The sequence below is a fragment of the Molothrus ater genome, chromosome 9, assembly GCF_012460135.2.
Source record: "Molothrus ater isolate BHLD 08-10-18 breed brown headed cowbird chromosome 9, BPBGC_Mater_1.1, whole genome shotgun sequence".
Lineage (NCBI taxonomy): Eukaryota > Metazoa > Chordata > Aves > Passeriformes > Icteridae > Molothrus > Molothrus ater.
The window spans coordinates 11546411-11564353 of NC_050486.2; the positions used below are offsets into that span (position 1 = coordinate 11546411).

The 17943-nt window shown below is 39.6% G+C and overlaps 1 protein-coding gene across 2 annotated transcripts; it reads right to left on the reverse strand.

Moving 5' to 3' along the window:
- Positions 1–446: 446 nt before the first annotated feature.
- RNPC3 (RNA binding region (RNP1, RRM) containing 3) lies at positions 447–14366 on the reverse strand. 2 transcript variants are annotated; one of them, XM_036388305.1, is made up of 15 exons: positions 14127–14366; positions 13088–13135; positions 11866–11984; positions 11153–11233; positions 10341–10452; positions 9798–9866; positions 9058–9203; positions 8024–8149; positions 7144–7280; positions 6228–6389; positions 5967–6061; positions 5829–5887; positions 5170–5302; positions 4249–4321; positions 447–675 (listed from the first exon to the last, which is right to left on the reverse strand). In XM_036388305.1, the coding sequence occupies exons 1-14, from the start codon at positions 14364–14366 to the stop codon at positions 4262–4264; spliced, it is 1587 nt and encodes a 528-aa protein (XP_036244198.1). In that variant the 3' UTR covers positions 447–675; positions 4249–4261. The 2 variants fall into 2 exon arrangements, with proteins under 2 accessions (XP_036244198.1, XP_036244197.1); XM_036388304.1 differs by having other exon boundaries at positions 447–1603.
- Between the last annotated feature and the right edge of the window lie 3577 nt (positions 14367–17943).

Genomic DNA, 17943 nt, shown 5'->3' on the forward strand with positions numbered 1-17943 from the left:
AAATCTTCTGCACCAGCTCCCACACCATCAGCTATGATTTAGTCATTTATGGAATAACTTTTCCTTTAAGTCCACTGGACTAGAATATCTTGTAAATTAAATGTCATTCCAGTATTTCCCACACGGTTTCAGACAGTTCAACTAGCTAGCCCAGTATGTAGCAAATCCTATGTGACCACTGTTATCATCAACCTCAACAGGGCAAGGACCACATCTATACCAGCTTTAGCTGCTACTCTGCTTTTAATGACTTCAGTCTCACCAGTGACAGTTCTCAAGTTGCAGATGAACAATGGAAGGTTATTACTGAGGAAGACCAGTGCCCAGTTTCACAGTACAAATTTCAGGCACATGCACCCGTCCTTCTGCTTGGTCTCCAAGACAAGAAGACCTGTCCTGCCCAAAACCCCAAGAACAAAAGTCAAAACAAAGAGAAGGCAGCAAAATGAAGAGAAGGGAAATAATTTATTAGATTTCACAAGCAATCTAACATACACTTATGATGTAGTAAGTCTTGTGAGATTTAAAGATATGTGGAATCCTTAAGACAGGAATGTTTATTCTCTGCCTTAAATACTTTAGAAATGCAACTACGCACAGTTCAAGAGTCCTGATGATCACACTGCTTCTTCCCCAGCTCGGAAATACTTGAAAGAGAAGGAACACAAAAGGGACCTGGAACATCACAAAGGCATGTTAAAAGAACTCCCCAAAAATAGCAGTGCTACACTGGCTTTTGACAAATAAATTGAAAGATGCTTAGTGTTTTAAAAAGTGCTTAATGTCTGTGAAAAATACATCTTAATAAATGCAGACTGTATTAATTTTATATTATAGAATGTTAAACAGTAATGTAGAATGAAACCTACAGGAAACCTGTAGGTCACTAGCAACAACACCACCTCAGTGCAGACAGCAATGTAAAAAAACCCAAACAACCAACAAAAAGGTAGCAGTAATTAATAGTTGATTATTAGTCCAGCTCCAAATACTTAATTGCAAGATATTGTTAATTTTCTTCTTTACTCAAAAAAAGACAAAGTAAGGAATGTATTAACTAAATCAACTCCAAATTGTTTCTCATGTACCAGGACAACAGTAATCATCAAATGATCTAAAATTCTGGTCAACCCCTTAATATTAAAACTGCTCTGCAATGTATTTTAGCCAACATATTATTATATTAATATGTTTTTAAAGTAAAACAAGGTGACCTGGTCAGTGTGAGATAAGCACAGCTTCACACAGATCAGCTGGTATGAGCTAAAACTGCTCCACTAAGGAACAGGACCACAAATTACTAGGGTATCTGAGGAAGAAGGTGAAGGCCACCTCTTAAGCCTAAGAACCTTCATTGTGTCTATTCACACAACATAGACAACTCTTTGGTTTATTTCCCCCCCCGAAAAAATTTGCTTGTTATAATTATTAGATTAGCTCAAGCTTAAAATGTGCTAACTCCTCCCCACTTCTACTCTATGCTCTAGTATGAAAACTTAAGATGCAGTTGAGTGCTACAGGAAACATTGCACAAAAAAGGATACAACAAGAAAGGATACACTCTGCATGACAGTATTATTGCAGAATTTACGCAGGAATGTTTCTAAAGAAGAACAGCAGAATGTGGTTTAATTTTACTTGATTCTCAGTTTTACACACACATAACTTTATGCTACCTACCAAAAAAAAAAAAAGCAAATATGCCTCTTTGATAAAAAACAATTCTAACCCCTTATGAGATTTAACGAGGGCTGATGAATCCATCAACACTAAACTTCATATTCAAAAGGAAATACATTTTTTGATAACTTGAACTATTAGGACACCAGCAGATTCTTCCATCTCCTTCAAGTCTTTGCCATTTTATAGACTCACTTCATTTCCATCAGGTCCAAAACCCAATCATGTTTCCCTTTAATGCCAGCTTTCAAACCACTTCTTCCTTATGAAGAAGCTGGAGACCTCTCAATATCAGTTTCTTCCACATAACTTTTCTCCCAAACAATTGTATTTTAGCTACAGGAAAAAGTCACTTTAGGTGAACTTTTTGCCAGTCCTTCAATAAGGAGACATTTCAGCCAGCAAGGAGTTCTGCAGTATTTTATGAACCATATGTATTGTTTTGTCAAAAAAAAGGATAAAGCATTTGTAAAAAAAAAAAAAAAAAAAAAAAAACAAAACTAAAAAAACCCCAAAACAAAACAAAACCCACCCAACAACAGAAAACCAACCCTAGACTCAAGCAGACTCTCAAGTTTTTATCATGGAATTTTACTTCATAAACCAGCAACCATCCAAATATTCCAGCAGGAACAGAAAAACAGCCATGCAGAAATAGGGGTCAGCTTAACCATTACTTGGGAAATGCAACAAGTATTTTTAATTAAACCTCATGGATCCTTAGAAACCTGTGTAACTCCTTGGCACATTGATATTATTAAAAGACATAAAGAGTCAAGGTAAGAGAAGTTCTGCCCATGGACAGAACACCAAGAACACTTGTAAGATTGTAACTCGTGGAAGATTTTCAGGTGCACAATTGAATCTTGCCTCAGTACGGTTTGCTCACTCTAGAAAAAGCTTCTGAGTTGACCATCAGAATAACAACGAATAAGTACTTTGTTATTTTCTTTATGCAATTCAAGTATTTAGCATGTTTAATGAATTCAGAATTAATGTACAAAATGAGTTGAAAAAAAGGGAATTCCTAAAAGAATAAAAGTGCTGACTTCATCTATCAGGTTCTCCAATAGCTAAAATGCTTCAATTTTTTTAATATAAGAAACCTTAGTAATCTTATTAGACAAATAGAAATTTTTTTCTAACAAGAAAGGAGTGACAAACAAGACTGAAATAGTCTCATAAATACTTGATCCTAATAGAACACTTTAGCCAAGGCTCTTTTCAATGACCAGTCAGAAGGCCTATAAAAAAGTGATGTTTGATCTGACAAAATACAGACTTTGCAAACTACAGACAGTAACACAAAAATAGGAAGACCAAAGAGAGAGAAACAAGCCTAAATCTGATTTTGAAAATCCTTAGACAATGGATGGAATGAAGAACCTACAATTAGAGTAGCTGTTAAAAATAGAACTACCATCACAATAACCACACTGTGGGCTTTACAGCCAATTTGTAAAAATCAAAGCAAATGTTCACATCCTTTATTTCAAATTCAGGTTTTCTTCAGAGTAACAAGGATCAAGCTTCCAGATTAAAAACACACCATGGGTTAAGGAATGTTTCCTAAGCACTCAGGGTAAGATTTCAATTAATTTTGTTTTAAGCAGAGGCATAACCAGAGCGATCTCAACTGTAACCAGAACTTAAGGTCCGTACCCTTTAAATTGGAGCTAATTCACGTATCAGAGGGTGCAGACTGAGAAATAAATGCTTTTTATTCTTGCACCAGTTACTGCATATGGTCATTTTTGAGTTCACTATGCAAATGTTTGCAGGCCATGAAACCACTCAGGTAGATTAGAGCTGATTTGGCTTGACTTACTCTCACATAAATGAAATACTCAGAGTAGGGAGCAGTGAAGTAAAGCTACATGATAAGAGATAAAAGTTAAACAGCAACTTTCTGCTAGAAGGTACTTTCTCATTACACTTAAATAATGCCAAAAATCAGGACCTATATATTCCGCAACAAAGGAAGCCTTCATCAATGCAACATTAGGCAGCCCTTTCCAACAGAATATCCTTCACTGATTCAGACAAGTTTAAAGGTTACTGCAAGAGCACTAAGAACTCATTTTCTGAAGTTAGAAAAGATTCTTTACAGCCAGCCGAAGTTTATTGCTGGAACCAGTTCTTCAGAATCCCATTACAACGGCAGGGATAGAAAGGAAGGAGTTAAGAGGCAACACTTTTCAATAGCAAAACCCTGGGAGATTACTAAAAGAGAAGCGGTCCAATTCCATAAAATTATTCTCCTTATCTTTGCAAATTAAGGATTAGAGAAACTGACAAGTGCCCTACAATATCAGGATTAGGAAAATATTGGCCTCTGAGTTTTTTAACACAGGAAAAAGGAAAGCTATAAACTTACACCAACTATATACCTTGCACTCTGTTTTTCTAATATAAGCACACATTTAAGAAAATAAATTTGTATGGAACATTTCCTCTCCATCATTAATATTCCTAAAGAAGCTGTTAAAGAGAGGGTAAATAAAACCAAACACTAACAAAAGCCCCAGCCCAATCCTTTGTTTTCACTTTCAAGCAGGGAGTCCATACCTTATGCAGGGTTTTACTTTTTTCTTTTCCCTTCGTTGGCATCCTGTTTTGGTCTAGCTGAACGAGCAAATTGCTGAGATTCTATTAAGGACTACAAGTGTCTGGTAAGTGGAAGTCAATTAAGAAAGACAAAAAAGATTACTCCTGCAAATTAGTCTAGAAAGTGACCTTTATCTGTGAATCAATTCAGTATGAAGTATTTTAATAGTGTCTATTAGTCAAAGATTAGGACCTCACTGATACACAGTACAGGAGTTATTAGAGAGTCCATAAGGAGAACCAACTGGGAATGGGTTAGATGCAAACAAGGTAACTACAGTAGGATAAATGTTTGATATTTATAAACTTCCAACCCAGCATGTTAATTCTTAACTTTAATGTCTCAGTATTTGAGAGGAAAAACAGTAAAAGCAGCAGATGCTGGGGTTAATGTGAGTATAAAGAAAGTGAAATAAACTATGAAATGTTAAAGTGAAAAATAAGAAAGGACATTCACACAAAAAAAAAACAGTGCTATGCAATCAAAAAGAGACAGTTCCAGCTGAAAAACCCATCTAGAACCACTTACTCTTACAGGAGCATTTCTTATGATCATGATTCTGTAAACATACACCTAACCAAGTCAAAAACCTTGTATTTAATTTAAATACAGTGGTCATGCAAGCCGAATTATCTTCTGTATTGTCTTTGCAGGATCAAAGATGTAAGACCAGCAAATTCTGTTCTTAAATCACTTTTACTTTCCTATTTCAGAAGAGTTGCCCCTGTGTTTTTTTCAGCTACCATAAATAGTGCACTGTGTTATGCTGATTGGTTTTCTTAAGGCATTTTTTATTTTGCAGAACACTGTGACAACAAAACTTGGCAGAGACTGGCAGAGATGATAAAGAATATAATGAAAATGCTTGAAGAAAAGGATACAACCACCATGGGTTTTTCAAATAAGACATAGCCATTAACTTCTTTTAGTGCTTTAGCAGCTGCCTTCTCATTGGGAAGTCCAATGAAAGCCTGTCCCTTCATCCGGCCCTCTTTCATCAAACGGATATCAAACCTAGGGGCACAGTGCAGAACTGGGAATTACTCATGTTTCACAAACCTTGCAGATTTCACAGTACAAATGCGCAATTCTCATGCTTCAGGTGGGAGAAAGAGCAGAAACAGAAACAAAGCCTACAAGGAGGCCTGATGTCCTTGGAGACCATTTTGCTTGGGGAAACCATTTACTAAAAGGTAATATTAAACTGCAGGATGGCAAATTGATGTGCAGTACTACTAAACAGGACATATGCAAAATGATCAGATACACACAATCATCTACACAGTTCATTCTGTGTCACACAGCCAAGAAAAGCAAATCTGGGAATGAAAATATAAAGGCAAAATAATAGGGTCTTCAGTCACTCAAAATAATTTGATTTCTTAATCTTCATAAATGAAGATTTTTAGGTCTAACACATTTTTGTTTATGCAGAAACACAGAAAATGTGAATATGGCTATTTTTAAAATCCAGTTTTCAGAAGTGTCATAGAAGTTAATATAAAAGGCTTAATTCTAACCAAGTATGAAATGAACTCACATATTGCGTTCCACCTCTGACTGGAAGTCAACATATCTTCCAAAAATGAACTTAAGATCCTGAAATTAAAGTGTAGGCATAAGATGAATGCTAAGAAAAAGCCCTTTTGATAGATATTTAATTTGCTTGTTTCCTTACCTTTTCTTGAACTTGTTTAGCTAAATTCTTCACATATATCCTGCAATTTGGATCACCTGGCTCATAGTTTTTGAAAACAGAATATTTTTCCATTTCTTGAAGACAAAAAAATGAACCATGCTTTAGTTAATTTACTTTGCACATTTGCTCAGTATAAAATAATTTACTATATGCTCAATTAAGAAAATAAACACTTATTTAAGCTATTTGTAGCAACAAATCAAAAAGCTGTTACTAGATAATCGATTCTCACAGTTATACCTTCTCTAGAAAGTCTGTTTTTTTCTAGATCCTTTCTAGAAATAAATTCTGATGGTATTTCATCATCCTCCTCTTCAGTTTCCATTTTATCATTTGAACTAGGAGCTGGGAAAATCCTTCCAAAGCCTGTATTATTGATTTCTTCTGTGGTTGCATAAAGGTCTGAAATGTCAACAAATTATGTAAGTGGTTTGTACCTTTATTTACACCAAAATCAAGAGCCAGCAACAAAAATCACATTCCAGCAACATTATAATAGAGCAGACTTTGCAAGGCAATTTGAATACACGCTTAAAAATGAGTCTTAATCCCTGGTTTGACAAAAGCACCTGCTCTGTGCAGTCCTATAAAACCTCATGTAGTACAAATAAAGGCCATGGCACACATTAGTTATCATAAAACTTGCCTTGCTGTTCAATCCTGTATCCATTTCATTATTTTTCCTTAAAGAAACTGGATACTACTGTAAAGTACCAAGAACCACAGATTGACCATAACCCTCTAAAAAGCCATCACACCTCATTGTTATCAGTGCCCAGCATTTTTATGGCAGATAATCAGTGCACCAGAGAAAAGGGGTTGGATGTTGCCCTCTAAGAGCTGGAAAAGGAAAATCCGAAATTAGCTTGATAACATAAAATACTGAAAATTTGTAACATTTTCATCCTGTCATTTAAAAGACAGTGCAATTCACCATAAACCACAGAGCACATAGAAGAGCCCTTTAAAATCCTCTGGATCCTTTCCAAAGCTTGTAATGTGGGAAAAACAGCAAATACAACTATGATGCAACTTGGTGTTGAAAGCTCCAGTACAGTAAAGGAAAAGAATTTCCTGCTGTAAATTTCAGCACTCTTTATATACTGAAGCCACATGACTTGAACATTAAACACATTTGAAGTACAAACCCTCTTACCATTTTTTTCTTCTTTTTCTGGGTTTATCTGAAGAACAGCTGGGATCTCAGTACTAATATGAAACTCTATTTTTTTATGACCTACATGCTGCAGCTGCTCAAAGACATCTGAAGGTGACAGCGTAGGGTGCGAGTTACTGTTTAAAACAACAACAACAACACATTAATTAAAGACTCAGACACTGATGAATGCATGCTCAAACATGAGATTTCTTCCAGTTAGATTTTATGCTGCTGTTTACCACAAACACATGTTCTCCATTTCATCCATTTCACCCAACACAGTTTCAGGTGATTACAACACCGCAGACACAGAAGGTATGTCTGGCAGTGGGAGCAGAACCAACCATCATGTACCACAGTACAATACACACAGGCATTTATTAAAACCTTTATCAGTAACTTCAGCATGAAAAATAAGTGGCCTTGCTGCTGCTCTCAGCTAGTATATAAAATACATGACACTTAAAAAAATGTAGCAAATCATTTGGAGGAAGCAGGCAGCCATTAGTAAAAATGCATTCACAATCATTCATCACAACACAGAAATACTGCACTGCTGTCTACTGTGGCACACTGCAGTTCTAAGACCCAAACTCATTTTAAAGTAAGCCAGTTTCTATACTTCCAGTGTCATACTTTTAATTCTTTGTTTTAAGAAGCAGCTCAAACAAGAAATCCAAATTGTTTTTCAGTCACAGCTGTGATGTGAAACTAGTTATCTTTTTAGGAAAAGGAATTTCTATTAGTTTGACAGGAAGAGAAACAGAGCTTGAATCAGGCACACTTTAAAGTTGTTGAGCAGACTTTAGTTCAAACTAGAAGAAAATATGATTTTTAGGGCAATAAAACCAATAGGATAAGTGCAAAAACCACAAACCTGTGGGAAGTACACACAGGAACATTCAACATGTCCTTAATTCTTTGCTTTTTTCTAACACCACGCTTCTTTGTGTTTATAGGTCTTTTAGGCTGAAGGGTTGCTAATTCCATCAACTTTGTCATTCTATTTTAAACAAAAAGAAAACCAAAACCAAACAAAAATAAAACAAAGAGGTTTACAGTTTATTGAAAGTACCAATTTAAAAACCACTCCCCTTTCCTTAAAGCCCTTGATATAGAACTTTTCAGAATATAATTGTAAAACTACCTTAAAACTGAAGCTGTAACACACAGCAAATCAATATACACAGAGCACTTAAGGACTGACCAAAATCCTAACATGTCAGTGATGCCCTTCCTTCCCCAAGCATGCTCCTTACTGGGACACTGAAGCTGTGATGGCCCAGGCTGAATCTGATTTTCTAACACTCAACAGGGGTAGCTTTTTCCAAATACAGCATAGGGACTTTCTGATTTACTTCTCAGTTTAGACAGTAAAGGAAAAAGCTGCTTTTTAATTTAGAGTTAGTTTAAAGATTAAAAAAAATACAGCTGTGATATAATTCAGTCCCAAATGTGCAAGAGAATCCTCAGCACAAATATTATCACCCCTAGCATACCCGCTGATGTACAAAGAATGTTCTGGAAGTTGGCGTGCACATACAATTCAGGCTGAAGAGTCAATTTAGAAAGACGTGGAACAATGAAGACTTCAGAAAATAATCTAATTTCTGCTTCCCTACATCTGCACTCTTCAAGCTGAGTTTTTGTTTAGTTGGGTTTTTTTGGACATGGGGACAAACAAAAACTTGCACACCAATAGGCCACTCCCCTTTTCTTACTGCATTTAAACCTGCACTGACCTTCTGCACTCTGGAGTTTCTCTAAGCATCTGGAAAGATTGCTACACACTCTCTACAAGCTTCTACATCTATATACTGCAAACATACCACTTGCTGAACTGGAAGCTGAACAGTAAAACCCCCTCTTTCAGCAAGCCCAAAACCCTGCAAATGACTGTAAAATGCATACCTCTCCTTTTCCTCATCATTATCACTTTCATATTCTGATTCATCCCCGCTAGACAGTCCTTCTTCCTCTTCAGGCAAAGGAGGCTCTTCAGGAGGCAGAGGTGGGATTGGGGGAGGTGGCACAGGCACTGGTAAATACTCTTCATACTAATTATAGGGAAGAAGTTGAAAAAATTGAACTTCTTGAAGGAAAAAAACCTAAACATGTCTTGTTTTCTTAATAACAACAGTCAAAGCAATTAATGATAATTTAACAAGTATGTCCTCCAAGTATGCTTATAGGGATTTAGATAGCATTTTGGTAAATTACATTACTAATGAAAAACTTTCCACAAGCAAAAAAATCTGCTTTCTGAAGCATAACAGTGAATGGTTTCTTTTAAGTGGAGATGAGAAAAAAATACAGCAACCACGGCCTTGGATTTTCACTTTGCACTCAGCTTCAAGGACTTTCCTGAGAATACAGTCCAAGTATATGGGTGAAGGCTTAGGCTCCAAAGCCATTTCCAAAGTCAGTTTCAACAGTGAAGCAACAGTCTGAAACACTGCAGTGCTGCTACCAGAGAGGGGTATTTCTTTGTTCTAAGTACAGTCCAAAGAATTGCTTCAGAAGACCAACATGTATCCAGTGAAATGCAGCAGGATTTGCAATCCTCTAGAAATTCAGATCTCCTACTATGCTGCAAACATTTTAAATTGTGAATCAATGCTACAGTACTGAAAACGTATTTAAAATGTTACCATGGGAGGGCGAGCAGTGATTGGCCCAAAAGGTGGAGGGAGATTCATTTTATTCATCAGGTGGAGTACCTGAAATGAGTCAAAACAAGTAGGTTTCTTCTGAATAAGTAAGTGATAACAGTTCCTTGCTAGGTAAAACAGCCAATCACTCCTGGCAGGTGCAAATGAGCACAGTTCTAATGTTCATGAACAATGTAAAACTTGCACTTGAAATCCAACACTAAAAGTCAATATAAGAAACACCCTAACAAGGCTAATAACAAACATACAGCATCCTCTCAGAATGAAATTCCAGGAACTCAAGTCACATCTAATTAGGAAGAGCATATCCAGTTAAGTCTTCAGTGTCAATTAAGTAATCTACCTCAGGTTAATAAAATCTCATTATCTCAGCACAGTAAAAAACTAAGATTGGTTAACACTATCACAGAAAATCCAAGTTAGTATTTACAATGACAAAAATAATTACTTCTGTAGATAATTAAAGAGGAAAAATTAAATGTCTTTAATTTTTCACTTTTTTTCCCCCTGTTTTTTACTTACCTGGACATAAAATTTGGGCACACTTGCCAAGGCATTTGCTATATTTGCTAGAATTGCACTTGAAGGTGGTGGATACAAATATTTGAGGCAAGAATTGATGGGAAAGGTGAGGCTGAGGAAAAAAAGATTGAAAACAAGACACCTTAACATTACTGCCACTTAATCACCCATAACAATTAATGATTACTGGAGGCTTAATATTGATTACATCTGAAGTAACACTGAAATATTATTATTTCCCCTAGAACAGTTTTGGGCCACTTAGAATGCCTTTAACATCACGGAGTAGTCCCCAGTGTATGACAGATTTACTGGGCTTGGAAATACTGAAAGTATCAAGCCATGCAGGAGCCTAAAGCAAACAGAAACAAACAACATGTCCAAAACCAAAAGCACATCACAGCAGCCTGCACAAATATCAGAAACTCAATAAATTCAGAAGTTTACTACTTCCTGTATGCCAACATGAAAATGAGAGGGAGGGGAAGGAAGAAACATCAGGAAAAAGAAGTCAGTGATATTCTGCTGTTAGCACTGGGGGAAACTCAGCCCTCCAACTCCCCAAGAAAGCAATGTGCAGTGCTAGAAGGCTGTTCTGCAATCCAGAAGCTCAAAGCACGAGTCACTATGCAGATGTGAGGATTCTAAACTTGAGGAACTGAAACTCCATCTTTATGACAACTCCTACATGCCTGAGGAACAGCAGCATAGGAGTTATTGCTTTGAGCATCTTATTCAACAGTACATAACACATTTCAAAATAAGCTGTAACAAAATAAAATAATTAAGATAAATAAAACCCCAACACTAACCCGTGGTTGGGTGCAATTCCATTCTCTATTTTAACACAGTTTGGTTCTATCTTCTCTTCTTCTTTCACTGGTTCTTCTAAACTGAAAATTAATTTAGTCTTAATTAAAACAGTGCAAAAATTAGATATGCCTTATGTAATATATAAAATATGCATAATCCATAAATATAAAAAATAAATTAGCACAGGTATTTTTTACATCTTTTACCATTTCCATTACTACAGCTGTTACCAATTCTTCATAATTAATACATGAGGATAATTACAGTAGTGACAGTCTTCTAAAATAAATACTTATGCAGATTTAAGTAAGATTGCCTATATTCAAACACTCCTGACTTAAATCCACTCAATGGAAAAGAACTGAAATTATTTATCATGCATTCTCCTCAGAGACCATAAATTCAAAGGTATTAAATTATTGATTTGTTCATATTCAGAAAGTGGAATAAATAACCTGAAAACTCTACTACAGTATTTTTAATTAAGCACTATCACATAGCTTTTATGACTTATTTGCACATTCCACAGGTGCAAATGACACAGTTCTGTTGGGAGGAATGCAGTCACTGTCCTATAGATCAGAACCTGTTTGTTAAGACTTCCAAGTGGTTACAATTTATCCTTTGAGTTACAAGTACTACCTAAGTATCAAGAATCCAGAACCCCCTTTCCTTGACCACAAAGATAACAAGGAAATTACTCTACACATACCTTTTGCACTTGTCTGAGGCAGAAGGCTGGCTAAGTACCTGTGCACTCTCTTGCTCCTTTGCAAATTCAACAACTAATGTGTGACCCAAAAGTTTCAGCTGATGCAGTCTTGATAAAGCCTTCAAGTAATTACAGAGGAGAAGAGAAAGGGAAGAGGACAAACATGAGAATTGTTTTAAAGCATAACTGTTTTTCCTTTGAGTGGTACACTGGCCATAGGATGCAGGCCCAACTGCTTTAAGCTAAGCCTGTGCTACTGTGGACACGAGAGCCCTGCACTGCTTGTGTCTTCCCAGCTCTGCTTTTAGCAGCATTTCCTGCTGGCAGGAAGGAAAGGGACCAGCACAGCCAGAGCCACAACACAGACTGGTCACCTGAACACAGCAGCAGCCCTAACAATCAGACTTTTCACACAGCCGACTAAATTGCTGGAATTTCAAGTAACCTACCTTTTGCTCCTGAAGTACAAACATGCTAAACTCTGTCAGTAACAGCTAGGGATTCTAAAATCAAGATCTTAACAGTGGCTCTAGGAAGATCCAGCATTCTTAAAGTCCAGAGCCCAGCAGGTTGCTAACAACTGGCACCTAATTCACCACTGCTCACCTCACACAGTCTTTTCCTTTTTTAGTCCTATAAAGTGTGGCCTAAAAGAAATAGAAACAATGCAAAAAAAAAACCCCAAACCCAAGTTATATGGGGGAAGTTCTGGCACAGGCTTTTTAACCAGACTAGTATTAAAAAGCATTATTAGTATAACCTTTTTGGCATACATATCTCCTATTAATACAGTAGTTTTCCTATCAAAGTTGGGCATTTAAGGCAGACTTGGATTGTGAGACTCACAGGGCTGACTTTTACGGCAAACAGAATTACACAGGAGACAAGGAAACTCTGCTGGTTTTATAGTTTGTATATAAATGCACACACATCCTAAACAGTGCCCTGATCAGTCTCAGCTTCTCTAACTTTGCCAGGCTGGATCAGTTAACTTGCACAAACCCCTTTCAATCCACCTTTCCTAGGACTCTAGGAAACACAGAAGTAATCAAGAATTTTATCAAGTCCTGCAAGCAAACCTGTCCTGAAATGGAACTCTCATACTACATTGTGCTGCTTTGTTTTTTCCTAGCCCTAAGTACCAGATGATGTGTAAAAAACATTAAGAGCATTGGCAATTCAGTGCTTTGCTGAAACATTCAATAACAAACTCAATACAAACCTTTGCAGCTGCATTTTCACTGGGAAAGGTGGCAAAAGCAGTATGTTTCTAGAAAACAAACAAAAAGTTATAATGTATTTGAATCACAAACGTAAGAGATTGCATGTAAAACATTGAGCCACAAGCACTTTGCTAGTCCAAGTTTACATACTTGAAAGTTACCAGATGGGAGTTATCTAATTCCCTTTCGGGGCAAACATGAAGGGCTAGAAACCATTTTTCTTATGAATTTTGGAAAAGTACCTCCTGCAGTCAAAATCAAGACATGAGCTCAGCAGTTTGACAAATATAGGACAAGTGGGGATTTTTTAGTGAGCTAAAACCATTCTAAACTGCACGAAAGTACCTACAGAGGTTTAATTCTCTTCCGAAACAGAAAACTCATTGGAGCACCTCATAAGACATTTTCTTCAAAGTTACTCTTACTAAAAGTAATGCTCTTCCTGCTATGAAAGTTGTAACTATTGTGCTCTCAACGTTTGAATGGTTTCTAATTTTCCCCCCCAATTTTCCAAATTAAATCAAATCCTCACATAACACACCTTTCCAAGTGAATTTTTTTTAAACAAACTTTATTACCCCATTTTGCCACTACATGGCTCCGTACCCAAAATCATTGTTACAAAGTCAGTATCTCTGATATCCTATAAAGCATGACCCTGATAAAATACGCAGACATCATCCATCTGCAGTTCTGCAAAACACAAGGCTCTTTATGAAGAGTACTTATCACAAAACAAATACATCCATGTTTTCGTAATCTGGAGGAAGAAGAAAGCAAACCAGAGATTTCAAGAGAGCTGGGAAGGTGCATCCCTGCCCGCGCCAAGAGGCCTCTGGGCACGGCTTAGCCCAGCCTCGCCGGCCGCACAAGAGGCCGAAGCCGCGGGCACGGCGCTTGCGGCGGGCGGGCCGGAGCCCGGAGCCGCCCGCTGTCCCGCCCGCCCCGCGGGGCTCCCCGGGAGCGGGACCCCCGCTCCTGCCTGGCTCCAGGCTCAGCCCTGCCCGCGGCCGCCCCGGTCCCGGTCCCGGTCCTCACCAGCCGCCCGTGGTCCGACAGGACGCGCACAGACACGGCCCCGAAGTGCTGCAGCAGATCCTCCTTCTCCGCCGCCGTCAGCTCGGCGGGCAGGTGCCGCACCAGCAGCGTCCGCCCGCGCCGCCGCGACACGCCGGGGTGCGGCGGGACGCCGGGGTGCGGCGGGACAGCGCCCAGCCCTGGGCCGCCCGCGGGTCCCAGCCCGCCCGCCCGCAGCTCCTCAGCGCCCGGCGCCGCCATCGCCGCGCAGGGCCCGGCACCGCCAGCGGGAGCGGCGGCGCAAATCGCGCGAGAGCCAGGGCGACGCCGCTGCCTCAGGTCTCGCGAGACTGGCGCCCCCCGCGGAGGCGGCGGGAAACGCGCGCAGAGGCGGGAGCGTCCCCTCCCGGCAGAGCCTGCCGGGGGACGCCCGCGGTGCTGCTGCCCTCAGCCTTTAACGCTGTGACGCTTAGGAGCTTGCCCTCACACCAAATCCTAGGGAGTGTTGCTCTCAAAATGCCCTCTCCTCAGCCTTTAGTTGCAGACACTTGTTCCTGCCTCCCTCCCGTGAACAGCAAGGTTACTGATGCGTGCCTGGCCACGGGAAACACCGCCATAATTACAACAATCAGCGTGAGCAAGGAGGATGGACAGATTGCTGTCACTTACCACAGCAGCCACACAGGCGGCTCCCAAGCCTGCCTTGTTCTGGGGGATACAGGCTGTGATCCTAAGAGAGAGTGAAATCCCCGATCTACTGAATTAGCTGTTTGCTGGCCGGCAAAAGCCGTGCCTGCCTGTGTCGCTGTTGCCACAGGCTGTGTCCCACAGAGGCACAGTGCGGGCCTGCTGGAGCACTTGCCGTGGCTCTGAGCCGCCGGAGCACACAGGGACGGCCCGGGCTCCGTCACTGCGCTGGACTGTGCTGGAGCCAGCCATGGAGAAAACTTGCTTGGAACCTGGTCCATAAGACGGGGGCTTCCCACACCTCTCCATACAAAAAGCAAGGCCTTCAGTCCATAAAGTCCTTCAGTTTTCCGGAGCGGTCATGACAGACCTGGTGCTGTGCGCACTGTGCACCTGCAGGGTTTTGGCCAGGCACGTTTGGTGGCTGAGCGCTGACAGATTGGGCAAAGGCCTGGCCATGGTGGGTGGCACAGCAGTCTCATTAGCTCGATCAGATGACAATCTAAATTTCTCCAAACGAGTTTGGGAAGGATCTGGGTAAAAAAGGATCTTCTGAAGGGATCAATGAGAAAAGCAGAAATGTGGGAGCTATTTCTTATGGGATTTGTTACTGCATTTTTGTTGCTGCCATAAGTATAAGCTGGGAAATATCTATGAAGTGGGAAGCAGGTGAAATAATTGACACGGTGTGCAAACAGAGCAGTTTAGTTTCTCTCTTGATAACACCAGCAGTACTGGGTTTTTTTCTGAGGCTGTTGAAACTCTAAAAGTTGCACTGGCCAGCCAAACTAGTTCTGTGTGTGGCTTGTGGTTTGTATAAAGTCCAGAAGATTTTCTAGGGTATGCTGCTCAACGTGCAGTTGTAGCAGATGGGAAGATAACAATTGTAAATGCAAGCCTGTGGTGGCTGTGCTGCTGCATCCTGTTTAAATTGGCCTGACTTGTAGTTCACTCCTGGGTAATGACTTCAGAGAATTTTTTATGCAGCAGATCTGTGAAACCTGTAGGCAAAGCAAACCTTCCTGTTTCCGTTGTAGTGTTCTAGTACATTCCAGTTGTTAATAAGCACATCATTCACCAGATGGTAAAATAATGAAATAACTTCAAATATGTTTTCCCCTCAGAACTAAGGAACACTGTTCCCAGTTCTGCTTAGAGAAGGCTGAGGAAACTATGTACTCTTTAGTTACACTGAACAATTGACAAGAACTCTTTCACTTGAAATAAATAATATATCATGGCTCTTCAGCCCCCCTGTTCCTCCTAGCACAAAATCCCCCTCAAAAAAATCCTCTTCTAAAGTCTCTTTCCTTGTTAGACCAGGCTGCTGAAGATGAACACCTCTAGAGCAGAGGTTTAACATAGCAACATGCAAGTCAAACTGATAAAAAATGTGTATGTGTTTTTCCTAAGTCACAGAAAGTTAAAAAAAATTTAAAAATTCACTTTCTCTCACGATCATGTCTACAGTCAAAATGTATGAATAATATGTTACCTTTTTTACTTTCCAAGATGTTTAATTTGTAGATTTTTGAACAGTAGAGTTCTTCAACAGCAACACATCATGGTTTTGTGTTGAAATCCACGGCTTAGAAGTTCTTTGCTTATACAGAGATTGAATGCAAATGGTTTAGCAGTACAAGTGAGAGTCAGAACTACAGACTCATTCAGGTGGGAAAGAAGGGAGATCCTTTTGCAGCAATCTCGAGTCCAGTCAAAGTCAAGTCCATTTCCTACTCAGAGCAAGGTCAATACTGAAATCCAACCTCATCATTCAGGACTTTCTCCAGCCTGGTGTTAGAAGGCCCTAAGGGTGAAGATTCCACAGCCTGCATAGACAAGCTTTTCCACACCTTAATTAAACTTCTAGTGATTTTTTTTCTCCCTTTTAAATCCATTTGAACATGACTATGTTTTTGTAAATGTGTGGCAACTTCATGAAGACAAAAATTCAAATTCCAGTTAAAATGTATTGAGTTGGTAAGAATGACAGTCTGATCTGTAACTATACAAACAGTGACTTGCAGAACTATAGATTATGCAGTCAGGGCTGTTTGAGTGGTTCTCCAAGTGGACTCTGCTTTTACTTTTCCTGAATAGAATCAAAATGTGGGTTGCAAATGTTGCGTAGCACGCCAGTTTCTACAAAGCTTCTAAGCTGCTCTTGTATGTTACCATGCATGTGTGTCTCCATGCACATCATTGACTCCAGAGCCTCTGCTGTCATGCTTGGTCTGTATTTCTGCATTAGTGATAAATATTTCCTTCTCCACAGAATGACTACTTGCTACTACAGCTTAGATCAAATCTAGTTTTCAGCACAGAGGTTAAAGGAAATGAAATTTGGCAGAGCCACCTCATAAGGAAAATTGATGCCACATCTAAACAAGTTAAGACAGAGCTCCAGACAAGCCTGTGTGAGTTCAAGCAAAACAAATCTGACATCTCTCAGTCCTGAGGCTTTGAAAGCCTGTGGCTCTTTATTAATAATGGCAATACAGTATTTACTGGCCTGCAGACCAGCATCCTATATTACCAGGTCATTGCTGCAATAAAAACTCTGTAAATCAAAAAATATAGGAGTTATAGATAGAATTAGATGTTATTCAGACTCAGTTCCCAAAGGATATTTTTTCTGCCTAATTTCTTGTGAGCTACACAAGCCTAGCAAGGTGGTTTTTTGTTAAGAGTTTTGGAAGCCTCAGGCCAAAACGTTTTGATTACTGAGGTAAGAAAGAAAACCACCAGAGCAGCTTTGAGGTAAAATGGCAACACTACTGGGCAAAATCTCATTTTCATGCTGGCAGTTCAGTAACTGTCTTCATATTCATCTCAACAGTGTGGTGTAAGAAAGTGCTTTAGAAAGAAGGCAGCAGAGGGGCCCTAGTGAGTTTGGCAGGATCCTGGCTGTTCCTGCCAGAATGGTGTCTGTGGTACCGAGGGTCCAGGCGTGGGCAAGCTGCATTTAATCCACTGCACAGCCCCACTGCTTTGTAGGGCAGGGTTTGGTAGCCAGGGGTTACAGGGCTGGCTTCTGTGAGAAGTGCTGGAAGTTTCCCCTTCCAGAAGAGCAGGTGCCAGCTGGCCCCAAGATGGACCTGGCACTGTTTTGCCCAGGACAGGCATTCCCCATCAAGGAGCCTTTGGCCAC

Coding starts and splice junctions, on each gene's coding strand:
- RNPC3 (XM_036388305.1), bottom strand. CDS start 14,366: ATGGCGGCGCCGGGCGCTGAGGAGCTGCGGGCGGGCGGGCTGGGACCC. Junction 6,390..7,143: donor AGAAAAAGAAGAAAAAAATG/GTAAGAGGGTTT, acceptor TTGACATTTCAG/ACCTTTATGCAACCACAGAA. Junction 6,062..6,227: donor AAACAGACTTTCTAGAGAAG/GTATAACTGTGA, acceptor TTTGTCTTCAAG/AAATGGAAAAATATTCTGTT.